A 20,776-nucleotide genomic window follows, 5' to 3' on the forward strand; every position below is an offset into this window, starting at 1 on the left:
TGCAGGCCGACATCATACATGCAGCATGGACTAATGGTGTGACTTTTGTTTCCACAGAGTGAAATGGCAGACCTTCCTGCTTCTGATAGCTTGAACCCAGGCAACCTTCAATTGGTTTCAAAGTTAAAGGTCAGAAGAACGTTCCTCTATAGTGTATCTTGTGTCTTACATCTGAAAAGTTTAGCAAATTGGTAGGAAAATTGAAAAGAATGTGATTATATAGTTTCTCATTCTTTTTTTTTAACACAGTACTATTAAATAAACTTGGTAAAAACAGATTTAAATGATTTATTTTTCACAATATTTTGCCTGTATTTATATTTTGAGATTTCCTGAGGAAGTTTATATGTGAAGCTGTTACTAAAAGCAACTTAAGTAACCCCACTTTATATCTAAATTTAAATCATTCTGACTAAAAGAGAGAAAGGAGTCATTCATATCCCTTCTACATAAATGGTGTAGTGTTTCTAGAAGAATTGCTTATGGTGATTTATAAGAAAATGGGTATCAGTTTTAGATTATGATGTTATATTGTTACAGTGGTTAATGCTACATGATAGATATGATTCTGAGATATATCAATTAATGATATCCTATAAATGACATTTTTGTAAATCCTGAGAGGAATGAATCTGTGCCCTGGTTAAGCTTTTATACATGATATTTAAAATAGCATTCTATATAGTGCAGGGTTTCTCAAAATCAGCACTGTTGGCATTTGGATTGGGTCATTCTTTGTGGTCAAGGGCTGGCCTGTGCTCTGTAGGATGGTGAGCAGCAACCCTGGCCTCTCCCCACGAGTTGCCAACAGCAGCCCCTTTCCTAGTTGCAACAACCAAAAATGTCTCCAGTTATTTCTAATTGTTCCTTGGTGGGGTGGGGAGTGTGTGTGAGCAAAATCATCACTAGTTGAGAACCACTGTTACAAAGGACAGAGTTTTATAGCAACATAGACTGTTTGCACTTTGGGACTGTATGACCTGGGACAAATTATTTAGCCTCTGAGACCATTTCCTTTTCTATAAAAGGCAGATAGATAGAAAAGCTGTTCTTTTTTCTTTTTAATCGTTTTTTTATTGTTAAATATCACTTATATAGAAAGAAAAGAAAGAAAGAGCAATGATTTTCAAAGTACACTTCAACAAGTAGATACAGAATAGATTTCAGAATTTGTTATGGGTTACCATTCCACTGTTTCAGATTATTTCTACTAGCTGCTACAAAACCCTGGAGGGTAGAAGAAATATATTTTCTTCTTTATTGTGAAAAATAACATATATACAAAAAAGCAATACATTTCAAAGCACATTGCAATGATTAGTTGTAGAACAGATTTCAGAGTTTTTTATGGGTTATAATTCCACAATTTTAGGTTTTTACTTCTAGCCGCTCTAAGATACTGGAGACTAAAAGAAAAATCAATATAATGATTCAGTAATCATACTAGTTTGTTAAACCCTACCTTCTCTGTATAACTCCACCATCATCTTTGGTCTTTCTATCCCACTCTTTAGGGGTGTTTGGGCTCTGCCCATTCTAACTTTTTCATGTTGAAAGGGGCAGGGGGATGGAATTATTTGATGTTCTAGAGAGGCTGGCCCCTCTGCATTTTAAGTCTTACATGGTCTGGGGACCCATCTGGAGATTGTAGGTTTCTGGAAGGTTACCTTAGTGCATGGAACCTTTGTGGAATCTTATATAATGCCCGAGGTGTTCTTTAGGATTAGCTGGAATGGTTTTGGTTGGGGTTTGACAAGTTATGGTAGCAGTGTCTAACTGAAGTTTGCATGATGATAGCAAACTCCAGAGTAGCCTCTTGACTCTATCTGAACTGTCTCAGCCACTGATACTTTATTTGTTACACTTCTTTTCCCCCTTTTTGTTGGGATGGCATTGTTGATCCCACAGGGCCAGGGCCAGACTCATCCCTGGAGTCTTCTTCCACTGAAACTATTCTTACGTCAATTTTAATAACTTGGTTGCATAAGAAATCAAACATCTCATATTTTCAGATTTGTAGGTTAAGAAGTTATTTATTACTCTTATAGGGTTTTTGCCTGTATGTAATTAAGCTTCCCTCCCCTCAACCCCTCATTTCTATTTATTTTTCTTCATTTTGTTCTTACATCAGTTATCAAAGATTTGTCCATTCTGTTGGTCCTTCAAAAAAACTAGCTTTGAGTTGTGTTGTTAATTGTTTTGTTTGTTTCCCATTTCTTTTATTTATGCTCTTATCCTTAATAATTCCTTCCCCCTATTTTTCATTATGCTCATTTTGTTGTTCTTTTATTGTTTTTTAACTAATTTCTTAAATTGCATGCTTATTTTATTTTAATCTTTGTTTTCTAATAAATGCCCTGATGGGGGTAAGTTTTTCTTGGAAGTATTGTTTGGGCCATACCCTGTGAGTACAGGTATACAGTGCTCTTTGTTGTTCATTTATAAATAGTGTCTTTTCAATTTTTATTTCCTCTTCAATTCATAAGTGGTTGAATGGGATGTTTAATTTCAAATGGATAAGTTCTTATGGACTGTCTTTTTGTTAAATCTGAATTTATTCTCTTCTGGAACTATATATTTTAAAATCTATCATATTTAAATGGGCAATTTTCTAGTTAAATAAAACCTATAAAAATCTCTCTTTTGACGTGATTAAATTTGAATTATTCTTACCTGGCATTTCAGGTAATTTGTCACTTTTGATTTATTCTTTTCATAAAGCAGACCTCACGTATCACTTTAAAATAATTAAAAAGAAAAAAATAACTTGTTCCTGTTTTGTGTCAGAATCCTTCAGGTTCCTGTTCAGTAGACGTAGGTACCATGTGGTGGGAAACAGGCGGTCAGAAAGAGCCATGTATTATAACTGCCTGTGAATATACTGTTTCTCTTTGGAAGCCTCTGGATACTTGGCAGTGGAAAAAAGTTTATTCCTGGCACTTCACAGAGGTAAATCAGAATCTTAGAGTTGAGAGGGATCATTTGCATTATAGTATAGATGGGCCACTCACCAAAACTGGACTCTGTGCAAGGGAGAGCAGAGATGAGATTTTTTCCCAATGTTTTGTTATGAAAATTTTCAAACATTTATAAAAGTTGTACAGTGAGCACCCATATACCTACCATCTAGACTATGCAATTAACATTGTACTTTAGCCTATCACGTTTATCAAGACAGTTGTATTTTTTACAGAGCTGTTGGAGGACTTGTAATTTTGTGTCTGTTCTATCTTCTAAACTTGCTGATATCCGTATTCCTTGCCCTTGACCAAAAGATTATTTCTGTGTGTTTTCTTTCTAATCTTAGTCCACATTCATACATTTCCTACATGGCTGCAATCCTGCTGTGTTTAATATTTTAAAATCTGCTTTTCTTACCATATAAACATTTTCTCTTGTTTCTACATATCCGTCATACTTTTTTATACTTCATTCTTTTTCTACACTATATCTCCAATTCCTAATACCGTGCTTTGTAAACAGGTGCACAATAATTATTTGTTGGATTAATAAACTTTAATTTTAAATGGTTGTGTAATGTTTTATTCAGTTCACCTGCAAGAATTTACTTAATTATTCCCATATTGTTAGAAGTGTAGATTACATTAAATAAATCCTATAGTAACCACTGTTATGCGTATAGTTTATTTGTATTCACATCTTATAAAAAAGTGGAGTTTGTTGAACCACCTCACATTTGTTGGAATATTGGGAAACTATTCTGGTACAGTGAGCAGAGAAGGGAATGTGGTAAATTTTGGAAAATTTAGATTCATTAAAAAGGAAACAATAAAATATGATTTTTTTTGTTTTGTTTTGTTAAGGTTCCAGTATTGCAAATAGTTTCAGTGCCTGATGTTTATAATCTTGTGTGTGTGGCTTTGGGAAACTTGGAAATCAGAGAAATCAGGTATGTAACTCTCAAGAATTAATATTTTTTCCTTTATTGTTGTTAGAATGTTTTGAGTTGCAAAAAGGCTTGAGTCTTGAATGGATTTGAATTTAGATATAAAGAGAGAGCTGTTTAAAAAAATATTTACTATCAATAGGAATGATATCCCTGGGTGAAGTTTCATTTAAAATTTGAACTAGTTATTTAATTTTAAAGGCTTACTCCTAACATCTCCCCATTTTTCCTTTTATTTGGTTTAGGGCATTACTTTATTCCTCAGATGATGAAAGTGAAAAGCAATTACTACTAAAATCTGGAAATATACAATCTGTGCTTGGCCTGACAAAAAAGAGACTAGTTAGTAGCAGCAGGACCCCTTGTGATCAACAAATAGAAATCATGACATTTGCAGAAGATGGAGGGTAAGGAAAGCAATGGTTGATTTTAATTATAAGGTCAAAGATTATTTGATTACAGGGTTGTGTCACTAGGATCTTGTTTTCCTGTGCTGTAGGTGTAGTGTAGCAGGTGTTTTCTCAACACCACGAGGCTATAACGTGGAAACCCTTTGGAAAGGTGGAAGCCAGACAAGGAAAGGAACAAGTCAATGCAACAGAGAGACTCAGCAAAAGTAGTTATTCTTTCTTCAGGCTTCTTTGAAATTTGTCTCTCCCTTAAATATTAAGAGTACCTCAGTCCTATGCCCTTTTCTTGTTTCACACACTTTATTTCCATTGCTTCAGTTACTCTTCTAGATGCTGAGTACTTGCCCACATCTATCCCTAGCTCTGAGCTCTCTATCAAGCTCTAGACTGCATACCTATTCCCCATGTTGAAAACTGACTCATAGTATTCTCTGTATCTATAATACACTTGCCACATTTGATTGTAATTCATTATTTATCTGGCTTTCCTAATAAGAGAGGGCAGAAACCTTGTTTGTCTTGTTCATTCATGATCTGTTAGAATAATCTCGACAAGAGACAGATAACAGTTCCCTTAAAAATAGGAAAGCATTAATGGTGATGGTGAAAGTCAGATAGATGTGAGAGAGATGAGAAAATAAAATCATTAGGACTTGGTGATTGAGGGAGCAGAGGTCCTTGGAAACAAGGACAATGTCCATGTTTCTGGGCTGGTCATCTGGGTCAAAAGTAGACAGTTTCTTGAGATATGTAATGCAGAAAGAAGTACAACTTTAAAGATAAAGTTTAAAGATAAAGCTAGTGAGCTTGAGTTTGGATATGATGATTGAAGTGCTTGCAAGATAACCAGCTAAATAATATGAAAGTATTGACTTTCTACATGTTGACTGTAGAAAATTTAGAATATACATTTTCTTCTAGTTTAAACTTTTTAAACTAGTTTTCATTATACATAGTTTTAAGAATGTATAGTTAGTCTGCTTAGAAACTGCTTTGGTGCAGAGTACTTATTTTAATACTGTTTTAAATGCAGAAGCAAAGAAAAACAGTTTTTGATGTCCCCTGAAGAGACTATACTAACTTTTGCTGAGGTTCAAGGGATGCAGGAAGCTCTGCTTGGTACCACTATAATGAACAACATTGTTATTTGGTAGGTTTTCCCTCTTAGTTCTCAGTTTCCTCACCTGTAATGGGATATCCCCCAAACTTCACAGAATTATTGTGAAAATTAAATAAGAGACTGTGTAAACATGATTGGGGTTTTTTTCCTTCAATTGTTTAATTTTATATACTTGTCCAATAAGAACATCATATTAATTCAGATGTTGTCAGTAAATAGATTATTGTAAAATAAGTGGAATTTTGCTATTTTCAAACATGTACAATTGTTTCTGCTTCTGGTTAGTGCCTAATTAACATTTGCAGAAGATGGAGGGTAAGAAAAGCAATGGTTGATTTTAATTATAAGGTCAAATTATAAGTTCATCACTATTAGATGAACTTTCTACCTCAAATAACGATAAATTCTGGACAAAATTAAAAAAAAACAACTAAAAGAACTGTATGTAAGTACAAACAAAAGCAGAAAGATATTTAAGGTTGAATACAGTGGAGAAACCTCAGGGTTCTGCATAGAGGTCTTATTTGAGGACAATACTGTTTACAAAAGTTGTCTTTTCTATTCTTTTCTGCTACTTATATAGTCCAGATCTTAATTATTTAGCTCCTATACTACTAACATAATTAGTAATTTGTCAGTCAATATTGTTATTAATTAATATTTGACCTCCAAATCATCTTTTATAGTATTACTTTGTAATAGTATAACCCTATAACAAGTTAACCCTCTTAACCCTCCTAACCCTCCACCCACCAAAAAGAAAACAGAAAACTTTGAGTTGTTCTCTGTTATGTTCATCCTACATCCAGATTGTTAGCCTGTTCCTCAGTCTTCCACAAACTGACCCTACCTATCATTTCTAGCCTTATCTTCCATTATGTGTTGTTCCAATGAAACAGCTTGCTTGTTCCGAAAAGTCTCTCACCCAACCAAATATGTTTTTTGGACCATTTAAACATAATAAGAACTGTCACAAGATCATAATGATAGAGCTGTACCATGTGCTGAATTCAGTACTAGGCAGAATGAAATAATGGAAAACTTTTCTCATGGAATTTAGAGAGATGTATTACTAGTGGCATAGCAGATTCAATCTAAGACTGTACTGTCAAACTACTGACTAACTATACCTATGGTTCTATTTTTTGCTAAATGTGTAATTTAAACAAAATTAAGGTACTTTGTACCTTGCTTTTTCTTTTGATCACTCTAAAGGATGCAGTGATAAATAAGAGAATATTGTATGAAAAACAGCTTGCTAAAAAAGTGTTAACAATTTATTTATTTTGGGTATCTGTCTAGGAATTTAAAAACTGGACAACTTCTGAAAAAGATGCACATTGGTGATTCTTACCAAGCTTCAGTCTGTCACAAAGCATATTCTGAAATGGTAAGTAACAATCTGCTAGGAACATGTGAGAACAATAACTTAGTAAGTAGTAATTAACTGACCCTCCCTCTTGACTTTTTTGTTTGCTTTTCTTTGCAAATTTAATGTTTTAGTTTCCTAGGCTGCTTAAATATCATACAATGGGTTGGCTCAAACAGTGGGAATTTATTCACTCATGGTTTTCAGACCAGGAAAATGTCCAAATCAAGGCATCATCAGGCGATGCTTTTTTCCTGAAGATGGATGCCAGCAGTCCTTAGCGCCTCTGTCACATGGCAAGGCACATGGTAGCACCTGCTGATCTCTCCCTTCTCTTCTGGGTTTTGATCTCAGCTTCTTGCTTTCCTGGTTTTCGCTCTCAATCTGAGTTTCTTTCTCTTGGAAAGGACTCATTCATAATAGTATTAAGAACCATTATGATTGAGGTGAATCGAGGTGAATCGCACCTTAACTGAAGTAACCTCCTCAAAATGTCCTGCTTACAATGGATGCACACCCACAGAAAAGGATTAGATTTAAAAACATGTTTTTCTGGGATACAACTTCAAACAACCACATTTAGATAGCAGTGTTTATTCTTTCTTGAAATTTATGGATGAAAATAAATATTAGTACCATATGATTGCCTGGTAAGTTTTCTGTCTGCAGGACTTAAGGGCATTTATTTCTAGTTGTGAATTTGTGCTGAGAAATATTAATGCCTATTATCAAGCTTGACTTCCAATCACATTGCCTTGAATGATTTAGCGTATGAATGAGTACCCTTAAAGAAAAAGATTCAATGGTCCTAGACATGATTCTTTCTTAGATTTAGTCTTCCTATATAGAAATAAACACCTTTCTTAGCCACTGTGTTAACAGAATTGGTGCACAGTCTAATGTTGACTTTTGAACAAGTTTAAGGTAGTTGTCCAGGAGTTGGGAATAACCTCTTGAGGGCATCAGCTGTTGAAACACTGGGCAGCAGGGGTAGTAGCAGGATGCTCAGTGTTTGCATAAAGACTAGTTTGCCTAGCCTCAGTGACAACATGAGCTGGAACTGTCATTCCCTGCCTAGCAGGATCTATGGAATCAAGTTATGTTCAGCTAGTAAGTCCCATAATATTGAACTTAACTTTTTATATCCTTAAAATAAGAGGGTTGACTTTGTCTCTAGAATTAAATTTATCTATAGAATTAAATTTATCTATTATGCATTTAATTAATTTCATATCTTTTTATTATAACAATACTTACGTGCTATTAAAAAACTGAAACTGCAGAAATGCTCACAGTAGTAAGTAAAAGTTCCTCATAAAGCCACCCCATATATAATAATTAATACTTTAGTACACGGATCTTCAAACATTTTCTCTAAAGGGCCAAATAATAAATATTTTCTGTTTTGTGGGACATCTGTCTCTGTTGAAGCTTTGTAACTCTGTTCTTCTAGCATAAAAATAGCCATACGTAACAAACTATTGGACAAAGCTCTGTGGTCTAATAAAGCTTTATCTATGAGCACTAAGATTTGCATTGTAATTTTCATGTGTCATGAAATATTCTTTAGATTTTTTTCAACCATTTAAAAATGTAAAAATCTTTCTTTGCTCACAGACCATATGAAAACAGGCAGCAGACCATATTTAGCTGTGGGCTATAGTTTGTGAACTATAGCTAGGTATACGGCATGTAACATTTTGAAAATCTCACATGTTCTCCAATTAAAAAGCAATTAATTCTCATAAAAATTCAGTCATTCTAGAAATACATAAAGTAGCAAATGAGTGTTAATCCTTATGGTCCTGTAATTAATTTCCCCATTCCATCCTCAAAGATAACCACTTTTTATTTGGAAAGTCCCCTTTGGGGAATGGTGAAAAAGGGGGAAAATTCTTCTTCCCCAAGTTGAATTCTTCATATTCTCACAAGCAGTGTGGACAATCAAAGCTATAGGCTGAGTCCCCAGTCTTGGGGTTTGTTTATATGAAACTTAACCCCACAAAGGATAGGTCAAGTCTACTTAAAATTAGGCCTAAGAGTCACCCCCAAGACAACCTCTTTTGTTACTTAGATGTGGCCTCTCTCTCCAGCCAACACAACAAGCAAACTCACCACCCTCCTCCTGTCTGTGTGGGACATGACTCCCAGGGGTGTGGACCTTCCTGGCAACGTGGGACAGAAACCCTGGAATGAGCTGGGACTCAGCATCAAGGGATTGAGAAAAACCCTAGAATGAGCTGAGACTCAGCATCAAGGGATTGAGAAAACCTTCTCAACCAAAAGGGGGGAAGAGTGAAATGAGACAAAATAAGTGTCAATGGCTAAGAGATTCCAGAGTCGAGAGGTTATCTTGGAAGTTATTCTTACACATTAAATAGATTTCACCTTGTTAGTCAAGATGTAGTGGAGAGGCGGGGCACTCCTCTCGGTCGTCGCCGCCGCCGGTCATCTCACGCAGGATAACCTGGTTCCGGAGTCTGGAACAGAACTGAGCAGCCACCATGTCGAGCAAAAAGGCAAAGACCAAGACCACCAAGAAGCGCCCTCAGCGCGCAACATCCAGTGTGTTTGCCATGTTTGACCAGCCACAGATTCAGGATTTCAAAGAGGCCTTCAGCATGATCGATCAGAACAGAGATGGTTTCATTGACAAGGAAGATTTGCACGATATGCTTGCTTCTCTGGGGAAGAATCCAACGGATGCATACCTTGAAGCGATGATGAATGAGGCTCCAGGTCCCATAAATTTTACCATGTTCCTCACTATGTTTGGTGAGAAATTAAATGGCACAGACCCAGAGGATGTCATCAGAAAAGCTTTTGCTTGCTTTGAGGAAGAGGCAACAGGCACCGTCCAGGAGGATTACTGAGAGAGCTGCTGACCACCATGGGGGATCGGTTTACAGACGAGGAAGTGGACGAGCTGTACAGAGAAGCACCTATCGACAAAAAGGGGAACTTCAACTACATCGAGTTCACTCGCATCCTTAAACACGGAGCAAAGGACAAGGATGACTGAAAGAGCTTTAGCTAAAACCTTCCAGTTAATTTGTCTTACTCTGTTTTATCTCCAAGACACTTCCCCCCACCTTCATAGGACCTTTTGCATGCATTTAGCTTCACAGCTCTGTCTTCTTTTTTCTTTTGAGGTATTTATTCCAGACCTTTCTACCACTTAGCAATTGTATAATCGGATTGGAAATGGGGATGAAAAAGAGATTGTGTTGAAAAAGATTGTGAATAAAAATCAACAAATGTGAAAGCCCAGGAAAATATACCCATATTTCTGGTTTTGCTGGATTTTTACATTTATATATAATAAAAATGCTGTTTTAAAATAAAATAATAATTATAATAATAATAAAAGATGTAGTGGAGAGGCTGGAGGGAACTGCCTGAAAATGTGGGGCTGTGTTCCAGTTGCCATATTTCTTGAAGATGATTGTATAATGATATAACTTTCAAAATTGTGACTGTGTGATTGTAAAAACCTTGTGTCTGATGCTCCTTTTATCTACCTTATCAAGAGACGAGTAAAACATATGGAATAAAGATGAATAATAGGGGGAACAAATGTTAAAATAAATTTAGAGTGAAATGCTGGGGAATGAGCGGAAGAGGTGGGGGGTATGGTATGTATGAATTTTTTCTGTTTTCTTTTTCTTTTTCTGAGTAGATGCAAATGTTCCAAGAAATGATCATGATGATGAATATGCAACTATGTGATGATATTGTGAATTACTGATTATATATGTAGAACGGAATGATCAAAAATTAAAAAAAAAATAAGATAACCACTTTTAAGTTTGAGATATTATATACACTCGCATATACACATTCATGAATATTGTTAGAACGTATTTTAAAACCAGGAGAGCTCTTAAACTCACTGTCCTACAGAAACAACCTTAGATGATGGTGTCTCTCTTTGTCACTCTTACTCTCAATAGCAAGTAGAACTGTCTAGGTTTCAAAAGGCTATTATGGACTGGCCTGAGAATCCATTCACCACTTACAAGATTATGTTTATGGAAAATGTGCTCTGAATTTTCACAACACAACTTAAAAATGAACATTTCTAATTTGAGGTTCATTCCACATGATTACATGACCTCTTTCCCTCTGCCAACATTAACCCAGATGCATGGCATGAGATGTAAGATCTAAGGTGGAGGAAATTGGTAAGTGGTGCAGACATCTTTAGCCATCCAACACTGACTAAAAATGTTGGATGCCCTGTGTTGGAGAAGTCCTGCTCAGTGATATTCTCAGCATGAAAAAAGTGAATCCAGTGATTAATCCTGGGCACTTAAAGTCTTTCCTGTTATTCTTTGGTTTTATGTCCATCGGCCCTTTCCTTTTCCCAGCATACTCTTTTTTTTAAGCAGTTTTATTCACACACTGTACATTCCACCCCCAGCATACTCTTTATTTGATTATTATTTTTTCCTCCTAAATTAGGGGCTCCTGTTTGTTGTTCTGAGACATCCTTGTGCCAAAGGAAGTGAGTCTCTGGGAAGTCCTGTGTTTCAGCTCATTGTGATGAACCCTAAGACGGCCCTGAGCCTGGGCGTGATGCTCTACTGTCTTCCCAACGGGCAGGCTGGAAGGCAAGTGTGTGAGACAGGCGTTCAGTGGCTGTGACATGTTAAAAGGGCTTGAGCAAATAAAAACACCTGGTGTTTTTGTGTCACATAAATGGCAAACGTGAATACTACAGATCACAGTAAGAATGTTAAGAAGTTGCATGAAGTTTAGTGGACTTGAGCTTCAAACTCCAGATTTACTACATCCTGATCCCTATTGATATGGGATTGGATAGGTATTTTTATGTGTGTCCAAACCTCATTTTTTTTTCCATAAGGAAAATATTTTAAGTACAGAGTATTGTTCTTTACAAAAACCTTAAAATTAATGTTCTTTCCATAAAATTTAAATTAAATTTTAAATGTACTTTAGGAAGACATCTTTATGTGGAAATCTGACTTGAGATCAACCTGAGCCATGGCAGTTTATATTTATCTGTTGATAAACTTGTCTGTTGATAAATTTATTAATTTATCTACTAACTCATGACAAGAGCTGCATCCCAAGATTTTTCTAACCTGTACAGATCTTTGAAGTAGTACTGACATAGTTAGGCCAACGTAACCATATCTGTACATCTAATTCCTGAACGTTGCTTTTAGTAACATTTGAACTTAGCAAGGATTGAAAATAGACCTGGTCATATGAAATTTAACCCCACAAAGGATAGGTCAAGCCTACTTAAAATTAGGCCTAAGAGTCACCCCCAAGAGAACCTCTTTTGTTACTTAGATATGGCCTCTCTCTTCAGCCAACACAACAAGCAAACTCACCACCCTCCCCCTGTCTACGTGGGACATGACTCCCAGGGGTGTGGACCTTCCTGGCAATGTGGGATAGAAATCCTAGAATGAGCTGGGACTCAGCATCAAGGGATTGAGAATATCTTCTCGGCCAAAAGGGGGAGGAGTGAAATGAGACAAAATAAAATGTCAGTGGCTGAGAGATTCCAAACAGAGTCAAGAGGTTCCCTGGAGTTTATTCTTGCGCATTAAGTAGATATCACCTTGTTAGTCAAGATGTAATGGAGAGGCTGGAGGGAACTGCCTGAAAATGTAAAAGCTGTGTTCCAGTAGCCATGTTTCTTGAAGATGATTGAATAATGATATAGCTCTCACAATGTGACTGTGATTGTGAAAACCTTGTGTCTGATGCTCCTTTTATCTACCTTGTCAACAGACAAGTAGAACATATAGAATAAAAATAAATAATAGGGGGAATAAATGTTAAAATAAATTTAGTTTGAAATGCTAATGATCAATGAAAGGGGAAGGGTAAGGGGTATGGTATGTATAAATTTTTTTTCTGTTTTCGTTTTATTTCTTTTTCTGAATAGATGCAAATGTTCCAAGAAATGATCATGATGATGAATATGCAGCTATGTGATGATATTGTGTATTACTGATTATATATGTAGAATGGAATGATCAAAATAGGAATGTTTGCATTTGCTTGGTGTTTTTTGGTATTTAAAAAAAATAAAATTAAAAATTAAAAAAAAAGAAAATAGACCTGCTAAATCAAAATCATAAAGTCTAACTTTAATAACTCACAAGGATAAGGACCCTTGATAATTACAGTCCATATTTCTTTGGACCCAGTAGAGGCATTCTCTTTCCCTGTGTATTTGGCAAACCTAGAAAGCCTACTTTGGTGCCAATCCTGTAGGAAGCACTACTGTTTCTAAATCATAGAAGTTAGAAAGGAAAATTAGACACTACTTTTCAGGGCGGAAAGTACTGTGATGGAAGCTTGCACTATTTGGGAACACAAAGGATGGACACCTTAATTGGCAGTGAAGGATTTGAGAGAGATTGTCTAAGAAAGTTTTGTTAGATTTAATGAGATGAGTTAAAAGTTAGCTACACAAAATTGGGTGGGAGTCAGGGATTGTTCATTTCACATAGAGAATATTCATTGAGGGCTGATTATGTGCCAGAAATTAGTCATGTAGCAGACTGTGGCATTGGTGATATGGCATGAGTGATACTAATAGCTGATTTTTACTGAACACCACTTGTGTACCAGGTACTGTGCTAAGCATTTTACATGAACTATCTCATTAAACTTCACAGAAGTCCCATGAAGTAGTTATTCTCATCTTCCTTATTTTACTTATAAAGTTAAATAGCTTACCCAGGGCCACACAGCTCTTAAGTTGTAGTTAGGATTCAAACCCAGGTAGCTAACTGCAGGACCCCCACTCTTAAAAAGATGACCAAATTTCTGCTTTCACGATGCTTACATTTTTCTGGGAAAGACACCCACCAAGTAAGTAAAAAGGAATAATCTCACAAATGAAAGTGTAAGGAAGCTAAAAAAGAAGGAATGGGATAGAAATGGGCAGAATATATGTATGCAGGACCTCAGCTAGGTGATTACGTCTGACCTGGAGGCAGTCTTGGAAAATGGCAAGAACTCAGCCATGCAAAGATCTGGGGATAGAACCTACCTGGGGAGGGAACAGCAAGAACAGCCATTCTGAGGTGAGACTGAGTTTGGCTAGTTTGATTATGATTCAGAATGAGAGTGGTAAGAGATGCAGTCAAAGAGATCAGAAGAGACCAGATAAAAATGTGATTACATCTCACACTGAAACAGACTAGTTGATGATCTTCTAAAAATTTAAATATGATCATTTGTATTTACAGGTATTTTTGTTCTTATTATTGCTTTGGGAAGTGTGGTTTGGGCGTAATTTTTTTTTTTTTAATTCTTTTTGATATGTGATTTGAGTTGTCTCTTCTCTTTTTGATATTAGGTTCTTGGAAGGTGATGTGAAAGATAATTTTGCAGCAGCAGTATTGACTTCTGGAAAAATTGCCATTTGGGACTTACTTCTAGGCCATTGTACTGCCCTCCTCCCACCTATTTCTGATCAAAATTGGTCTTTCGTTAAATGGTCAGGGACAGATTCTCATTTGTTGGTTGGACAGAAAGATGGCAATGTATTTGTATACCACTACTATTAAGATAAGGTGGAAACAGTTTCTGGAAATATTTCGCCTCTTACTACTTTTTGGAGTTGTAATATAAACGGAACTATCTGGATGACATTGAAAATAATTAGTCTTATTCATTGAGACAGATTGACTTTTTATTATGATGGTGGAAGGGCCTGCTGATATTGAATGTTTACTTATACTCAGGAGGAAAAGATTTGAGGTTTTTTCCCCCCAGATTTGCATACTTGCTTTTAAAATGTGTATGTATACTTGGTTTACACTTCAAATGTTAATAAATATTTATTTTGATACATTCTGCTTGACATGTTTTTTTCCCATTCCATTAAGACCCTTTTTCAGAAACAAGATCTGTTTATTATACAACTAGAATACTTACTCAGTGATGCTTACATAATAAGAGTAAATTTCAGTTAACTAGTGTGTTAAGATGTAACATGACTTTTATCATATTTGTAATATTTGATTATTTTTATATACATGCTGAAAATAATACAAAATATCAAAATATGCTAATTTAGAAGAACTGTTGTGATTCTTTTTCCATTCTCACATAAATCCTCAATACCAGTGCCTGCATCATCACTAGAATCATTTTTTGAGTCAGTGACACACCTTTTTTACTATATCGTCATCATTTTTGCCTGAGTGATTTGTGGGGAATAGAGTCAAGAAGCTAGAGAGATAGCTAGGAGCGTGTGAGAAATGTTAATAAACCTGGACTTTATTCTGCAAATGAAGGAATCTTTGAAGGGTTTGAGCAGTGAGGTGATGAGGCCCTACTCTGGCTGCAGTGTGAAGAATATATTTATGGAGATCGAGAGAGGAGACAGGGAGGCAACCATGAAGGTCTGATCTATGGCAGTGCAAGTGAATAAATTGAGAGATTTAGGAAGAGAAAAAAATGAGCAGGACTTGTTTAGGAGGAGAAAGAAATGAGCAGTAACTGGGTGATTAGGTAGGAGATAAAGAAGTCTCATTTTCTGTCTTACTGGATGATGGGGTCAGCAATTCAGAGAATAGACATGGTGGGGAAGATAACTAATTAGGATGCTTACAGATCTGGTAGGAATGTTGTGTAGCTAATTAGATACAGACATATTTCATTTTATTTTGCTTCATTTTATTGCACTTGGCAGATACTGCATTTTTTAAAAATTGAAGGTTTCTGGCAGTCCTGCATTGAGCAAGTCTATCGGTGCCATTTTTCCAAAAGCAGGTACTCATTTGGTGTCTCTGTGTCACATTTTAATTAAGGCCTGTACATTATTTTTTAAACATGCCATTGCACATTTAATAGACTAAAGTATAATTTGAACAATTCTGTATGCACTGGGAAACCAAAAAATTTGTGTGGCTTGCTTTATTGCAGTAGTCTGGAACCAAAACCACAATATCTCCAAGGTATGCCTGTATAGGACTGCAGAGCTCAGAGAAAAGGCCAAGGCTGGATGCAGGTGGGAATTAAAACCTCTAGAATATATTAATTCTCAGGACAGCATATATGTTTTCAGTCAAGAATGGGCCAAGATAACAGAGACCATCAGGAGATAAAATAGGGTAAGATATTGGGTGATTGGAGCTGAAGGGATACAGATTGTGCAACAGGACGGAATATAAAAACTCAGAAATGGACAGCACAATATTACCTAACTGTAATACAATTATGTTAAAACACTGAATGAAGCTGCATATGAGAATGATAGAGGGAGGAGGGCTGGGGCATATATGAAATTACAAAGAAAGATAGACGATAAAGATTGAGATGGTGTAATCTAGGAATGCCTAGAGTGTATACTGATAGTGACTAAATGTACAAATTAAAAAAATGTTTTTGCATGAGGAAGAACAAAAGAATGCCATTACTGCAGTGTGCTGAAAATAGATGGTACTTAATATTTTAAAATTTCAACCAATGTGTGAGACTAAAGCAAAAAATGTTTACTTGGTACAAATCTATACTTTGACTAGTGCATCTCCTAATATAACTTATGTGGATAGTTGATTGAACACCTTAACTACATGGAACTTTGTATAGGACATGAGATTTTGTTGGTTTGTCCTGGTGATGCCCTGATGAATCCCAGAGTGATTTGATCAGTGAGTGGAAAAGTATTTACAAAGTCCCCTTCGGGGAATGGTGAGAACGGGGGAAAACTCAACTTCCCCAAGTTGAATTCTTGATAGTCTCACAAGCAGTGTGGACAACCAGAGCTATAGGCTGAGCCCCCAGTCTTGGGGTTTGTTCATATGAAACTTAACCCCACAGGGGATAGGTCAAGCCTACTTAAAATTAAGCCTAAGAGTCACCCCCAAGAGAACCTCTTTTTTGCTCAGATGTGGCCTCTCTCTCCAGCCAACACAGCAAGCAGACTAACCACCCTCCCCGTCTACATGGGACATGACTCCCAGGGGTGTGGATCTTCCTGGCAACGTGGGATAGAAATCCCAGAATGAGCTGAGATTCAGCATCAAGGGATTGAGAAAAACTCTAGAATGAGCTGAGACCCCGCATCAAAGGATTGAGAAAACCTACTCTAACAAAATGGGGAAGAGTGAAATGAGATAAAGTGTCAATGGCTGAGAGATTCCAGACAGAGTCGAGAGGTTATCCTGGAGGTTATTCTTATGCATTAAGTAGATATCACCTTGTTATCCAGGATGTAATGGAGAGGCTGGAGGGAACTGCCTGAAAATGTAGAGCTGTGTTCCAGTAGCCATGTTTCTTGATGATGATTGTATAATGATACAGCTTTCACAGTGTGACTGTGTGATTGTGAAAACCTTGTGTCTGATGCTCCTTTTATCTACTTTGCCAACAGATGAGAGGAACATATGGAATAAAAATAAATAATAGGGGGAACAAATATTAAAACAGATTTAGTTTGAAATGCTAGTGACCAATGAAATGGATCAGTAAGGGGTATGGCCTGTAAAATTTTTTTTTTCTGTTTGTTATATTTTTCTGCTGTCTTTTATTTCTTTTTCTGAATTGATGCTAATGTTCTGGGATATGATCATGATGATGAATATGCAACTATGTGATGATATTGTGAATTGCTGAGTGTATGTGTTGGGAATGTTTGTTTCTTGTAAATTTTTTTAATTAATAAAAAGTTTTTTAAAAAAAGATCAACACTCAAAAGTCAGTGTTTCTGTACATTAATAATGAGCAATATAAGGAGGAAATCAAGAAAAAATTCCATTTACAATTACAACTAAAAGAATAAAATATTTAGGAATAAATTTAACTACAGATATAAAAGACCTATACACAGAAAACTACAATAAATTGCTAAAAGAAATCACAGAAGACCAAATAAATGGAAAGGTGTCATGGTCAGGTTCATTGTCAACTTGGCCAACTGGTAGTACCTGTTTATCTGGTTGGGCAAGTGCTGACCTGTCTGTTGCTATGAGGACATTTCATAGAATTAAAGCATGATCACGTTGGCTGGAGCCACAGCTGATTCCATTTGTAATCAGCTAAGGGGCGTGTCTTCTGCAATAAGTGATGCTTAATCTAATCACTGGAAGTCTTTTAAGGAGGATTCAGAAAAGACAGGCTCTCTTCCTGCTTTGGCCGGCAAGCCTCTCCTGTGGAGTTCGTCCAGATCCTCCACTGAAATCGTCAGCTTCACAACCTCCCTTACAGATTTTGGACCTATGTTCCGATGGTTACGTGAGACACTTTTATAAATTTTGTATTTATGAATATTTCCTGTTGATTCTGTTTCTCTAGAGAACCCTAACTAATCCAATTTGGTATGAGGAGTGGTTCTTAAGAAACAGAATCTTAAAAATAGGTGTTTATGAATGTTTTTCTACTCTGACTGGACTCAAAGGCACTAAGGACTCTGATTCCCATAATCAGAAATGACACTGCCAATCCATGGAGTGAGTTGACAAAAGAGATAGTTAAAATATCACCATTTGATTCTTCTAATGCTTTGCTTGTACAAAGCCAGGCTCTGGGGGTAATGTTTTTGACACCTTAATGGAGTTTTGTGGAAATAGGAAGTATAGAGATATTGGCTGGTTGTTGTTAGATACACTGGATACATTAATGAGTGAAAGGGATGGGCTTAAGTCTTCAAATGAGAAGCTTAAGTGCCGTCTGACAGATGTAGAACTTTCTATGAGTGTCCTGAAGGGAAATCTTATTTCCTGTAGCCATAGACTTGAGATCTCAGATAATCAGACTCAAAATCTTTCTGTTAGAGTAGCAACTTTACAACATTAAGTGAAATCTCAATCTTTCATTGTGTCTGCTGTTAAAGTGAGGGCATATATTGGAAAGGAGTAAAACCTTGCAAAATGGGATGGCGACATATGGATTGATAACAATGTCGGGGGCGAGGTTGAAACCCTAGGTCATGCCGAGTCTTCTCTAAACAACCCTGTAATAGTCTGCCCTGAGGACATAGCCACCCCACCTCCAGCCTGCCTTGAGGAGTTGGCCACTGTCCTAGTTTGTTAGCTGCCAGAATGCAGTATACCAGAAACAGAATGGCTTTTAAAAAGGAGAATTTAATAAGTTGCTAGTTTACAGTCCTAGGCCGAGAAAATGCTCCAATTAAAACAAGTCTATAGAAATGTCCAATCAAAGGCATCTAGGGAAAGATACCTTGGTTCAAGAAGGCCAATGAAGTTCAGGGTTTCTCTCTCAAGTGGAAGGGCACATGGCAAACACAGTCAGTTTCTTCTTCATCTGAAAAGGCACATGGTGAACATGGTCAGGGTTCCTCTCTCATCTGGAAGGGCACATGGCGAGCACAGCATCATCTGCTACCTTCTCCTGGCTTCCTGTTTCATGAAGCTCCCCAGGAGGCATTTTCCTTCATCTCCAGAGGTCACTGGCTGGTGAACTCTGCTTCTCATAGCTATGTTGTTCAGCTCTGCTATCTCTAAATCTCTCTTTCTCCAAAATGTTTCCTCTTTTATAGGATTCCAATAAACTAATCAAGACCCACCCAAATGGGTAGAGACATGGCTCCACCTAATCCAGTTTAACAACTATTCTTGATGAAATCAGATCTCCAGGGAGATGATCTAATTACTGTTCCAAATATACAATGCTGAATAGGGATTAGAAGAAATGGCTGCCTTTACAGAATGGGATTAGGATTAAAACATGGTTTTTCTAGGGTACACGCATCCTTTCAAACCAGCACAGCCACCGAACATCCACTTGAAGGGATTAACCCTAGTGTGATTAATCCTGTTTCACCATATGAAACTGCAAATGAAGGCCCTGAAGCAAATGTCTTGGAAGATATTTCTAATTCTTTTCATGACCCATCCCCACTACCCCTCATTTCTTCCAGACCTGTAACTAGACTAGAGTCCCAACAGGTCCCTAAAGGTGAGGTATAAAGTATCATACATGAGGAGGTACATTATACTCCAAAAGAACTGAGTGAGTTTTCCAATTTATATAGACAGAAATCGGGGGGAATATGTGTGGCAATGGATTTTAAGGTGTGGGATAATGGTGGGAGAAATATAAGGCTACATCAGGCTGAATTTATTGCTATGGGCCCACTAAGCAGAGACTCTGCATTCAGTGTTATAGCTGGAGGGGTTAGAAAAGGCATTAACAGTATGTTTGGATGATTGGTTGAAACATGGATCAAAGGTGGCCAACATTACCTGAGGTGGAAATGCCAGACTGCCCTGGTATAGTGTAGATGAAGGGATCCAGAGGCTTAGAGAGATTGGGATGTTAGAGTGGGTTTATCATGCAAAGCCTGCTCTTACACCCCAGGAATGTCCAGAAGATGCACCTTTAACCAAAATAGTGAGAAATAAATTTGTGAGACTAGCACCATCATCCCTGAAGAGTTGTTTAGTTGCACTTATCTGTAGGTCAGATATTACTGTGGGAACTGCTGTCACTGAGCTAGAATCCTTAAACACAATGGGGATGACCGGATCCCAAATTGGAAGCCAGGCGGCAGCACTCAATTGCCAAAGACAGGGTGGACGTGGCTATTATAATAGACAGCAAACTCAAAGCAGAAGTCAAAATAATCTGACTCACAGAGATCTGTCATTGGCTAGTAAATCATGGGGTACCTAGAAATACAACAGATGGGCAGTCTACTAAGTTCTTATTTGAGTTGTATAAACAAAAAAGTTCTAGGTCAAGTGAACAGAAGTCTAACCTGAATTATAAAAACACAGAGTCACGGCCCCTTAATCAATGTCCAGACTTGAGATAGTTTACAGACCCAAAGTTCCTTCAATGCAAGGGGAGGCCAGGTCCCTTTGGGAGAGAACCCTTTTACACTGCCACAAATTTATACCATTAATCTTCCTCCAAGCCTTTCCCAAGGAGACCGATGTCCTTTTACCAGGATAACTATGCACTGGGGAAAAGGAAATGATCAGATATTTCAGGGATTACTAGACACT

General features: G+C 36.9%; 1 protein-coding gene and 1 pseudogene across 5 annotated transcripts in view; both read left to right on the plus strand.

The window, feature by feature from the left end:
* Positions 1-14,654, plus strand: part of PALB2 (partner and localizer of BRCA2) — a 41,711-nt gene extending 27,057 nt beyond the window's left edge. For 3 of the 5 annotated variants that reach the window (XM_077141526.1, XM_077141529.1, XM_077141530.1), the window contains 8 exons: positions 58-129; positions 2,788-2,949; positions 3,825-3,910; positions 4,153-4,314; positions 5,351-5,467; positions 6,740-6,827; positions 11,271-11,419; positions 14,158-14,654. In XM_077141526.1, the coding sequence (XP_076997641.1) occupies positions 58-129; positions 2,788-2,949; positions 3,825-3,910; positions 4,153-4,314; positions 5,351-5,467; positions 6,740-6,827; positions 11,271-11,419; positions 14,158-14,368 (1,047 nt within the window). In that variant the 3' untranslated portion in view covers positions 14,369-14,654. Of the gene's footprint in view, positions 1-57; positions 130-2,787; positions 2,950-3,824; positions 3,911-4,152; positions 4,315-5,350; positions 5,468-6,739; positions 6,828-8,899; positions 9,124-11,270; positions 11,420-14,157 lie in introns of those variants that run through there. The other 2 variants (XM_077141527.1, XM_077141528.1) reach the window with 2 other exon arrangements.
* On the plus strand, positions 9,200-10,000 carry LOC143667365 (myosin regulatory light chain 12B pseudogene; annotated as a pseudogene).
* Positions 14,655-20,776: the final 6,122 nt, after the last annotated feature.

Source organism: Tamandua tetradactyla, chromosome 23 (assembly GCF_023851605.1).
Source record: "Tamandua tetradactyla isolate mTamTet1 chromosome 23, mTamTet1.pri, whole genome shotgun sequence".
Taxonomy (NCBI): Eukaryota; Metazoa; Chordata; class Mammalia; order Pilosa; family Myrmecophagidae; genus Tamandua; species Tamandua tetradactyla.